We start from the raw sequence: 1,580 nt of genomic DNA, 5'->3' as shown, positions 1-1,580 counted from the left end.
AGCAGAGAGCACTCGCGCGCGGACCCAGACCCCCTAGAAAAACCTCCATAAAAATAGGGAACGCTTTGTTTGTTACAAAAAAAGGGGGTATTTACAAGATGCACGAGGACATGCAGCATGGACGGAGCTGGGCTGGCAAATCAACATGATTCGATCAGAGAAGGGGCAACGATAGCACGTGCATGAAACTCACACAGCAGCCTGCCGTCCCCAGGGAGAGGAGCAGAGAACAGCTCCTGCCACCCCCACCCCCGGGCCCCCCCGGGGCAGCACACCCCCTCTCCTCCCCCCAGCACAGTTTCCTTTTACACGTGGATGACCACCGTACTGGGGCTCTGGAGCCGGTTTTTGTACTGGTCGAGCCAGCTCCGCAGTTCGGAGATCTTGTAGCCCTCTGGTCCTCTGCCTCCCTGGTACATCACCACCTCCTCCTGGATGATGTAGAGCCTTTCAAAGAAGGCTCCATAGGCGGCGCTGGAAGCATTGTCCATGGTGTCCACTGCCAGGGGGCAGCCAGGCGCCCCTTCCTGCATCAGCTGAGCCGCCCTCAGCCGGTCTTGGAGGCACTGGTGCTTGGGGATCTGGTAGGCTGCGTCCGAGCTGACCCAGCCGTCGGAGGGGTGAGCCTCTTCGATGTACACCAGCAGGAAGTCAGCGATGTCCACGAAGTGCGCAGTTAGGCGCTGGAAGGACCTCAGGCGAGCCATGAAGGGAGGTCAGGTGCAGCTCCCAAAGTTGAGGATCAGGGGTCTCTTGCCTCGGGCGTAATCCAGGATCCTGAGCCGCTTCTGCCCGTCCAGCTGGATGACTTCGGGGTTGGGGGCGGCGGAGCCCACGTGGGCTGACTTGAAGAAGTCCAGCTTCTGCCCGTGCCACACGGCTTTCAGGGACTCCAGGGTGAACATGCGGTTAGAGTCGGACACGCAGACTGGGGGGTCGTCCGGGGGCAGCTCCTGGCCAGGACAGGCTTCCTCCTCCTCCGCCCTGCTACCCATCAGCAGCACCTTCTTCCTGATGCACAGAAAATCCAGGAGCCAGAGCATCAGCGCGGTAAGCAGGAAGCGGGGGAACAGGAGGATGCAGGCAGCGACCTGGGTGAGCAGCTGCAAGGTGTGAACGCCGAGGGAGTGGAGCATCCTGACGGCTGCTGGGCTCCCGCCCCCTTCGACACACGCCTGCCTGCCGGGCTCTGTGCAGCGCAGCTGGGATCCCGCGTCTCTTTAAGCCCATTTTATAGTCAGGGATTTAAATGAAAAGTGACTCCACCTCCGGCCAGAACCCGCCCCCTTGGAACTTAAACCCGGGGATTACCTACCCTCCACTCCAATGACCTAAAAATACACAGGGAGGAGGAGAGAGACCGGACAGGAGCTGCGAGGGACGTGCCACGGAGCAGGGAGCAGCCACTATCCGGCAGCAGCCGAGAGCCAGGGCACTGCTGGGGGCTCCGGCGCAGATATCAAACACACACACACACACACACTCCTACAAACAACCCGGCCGGGACGCTGCAACAGGCGAGCTCCGCGGCCCCGCCCCCTCCCCACTGCGCTCCAGGAGTGGGCGCGCCCGGGGGGCAG

At 61.8% G+C, this 1,580-nt stretch overlaps 1 protein-coding gene across 1 annotated transcript; it reads right to left on the bottom strand.

Annotated features, from left to right (window-relative positions):
• Positions 1-293: 293 nt before the first annotated feature.
• DIO3 (iodothyronine deiodinase 3) lies at positions 294-1,207 on the bottom strand. Its single transcript, XM_073350730.1, has one exon. It carries the CDS (start codon positions 1,134-1,136, stop codon positions 306-308), a length of 831 nt encoding a protein of 276 aa, XP_073206831.1. The 5' UTR covers positions 1,137-1,207; the 3' UTR covers positions 294-305.
• Positions 1,208-1,580: the final 373 nt, after the last annotated feature.

The sequence above is a fragment of the Lepidochelys kempii genome, chromosome 6 (genome assembly GCF_965140265.1).
Source record: "Lepidochelys kempii isolate rLepKem1 chromosome 6, rLepKem1.hap2, whole genome shotgun sequence".
Lineage (NCBI taxonomy): Eukaryota > Metazoa > Chordata > Testudines > Cheloniidae > Lepidochelys > Lepidochelys kempii.
The sequence above is the reverse complement of the archived record's forward strand: the minus strand, read 5'-3'. Positions and strand labels throughout refer to the sequence as shown.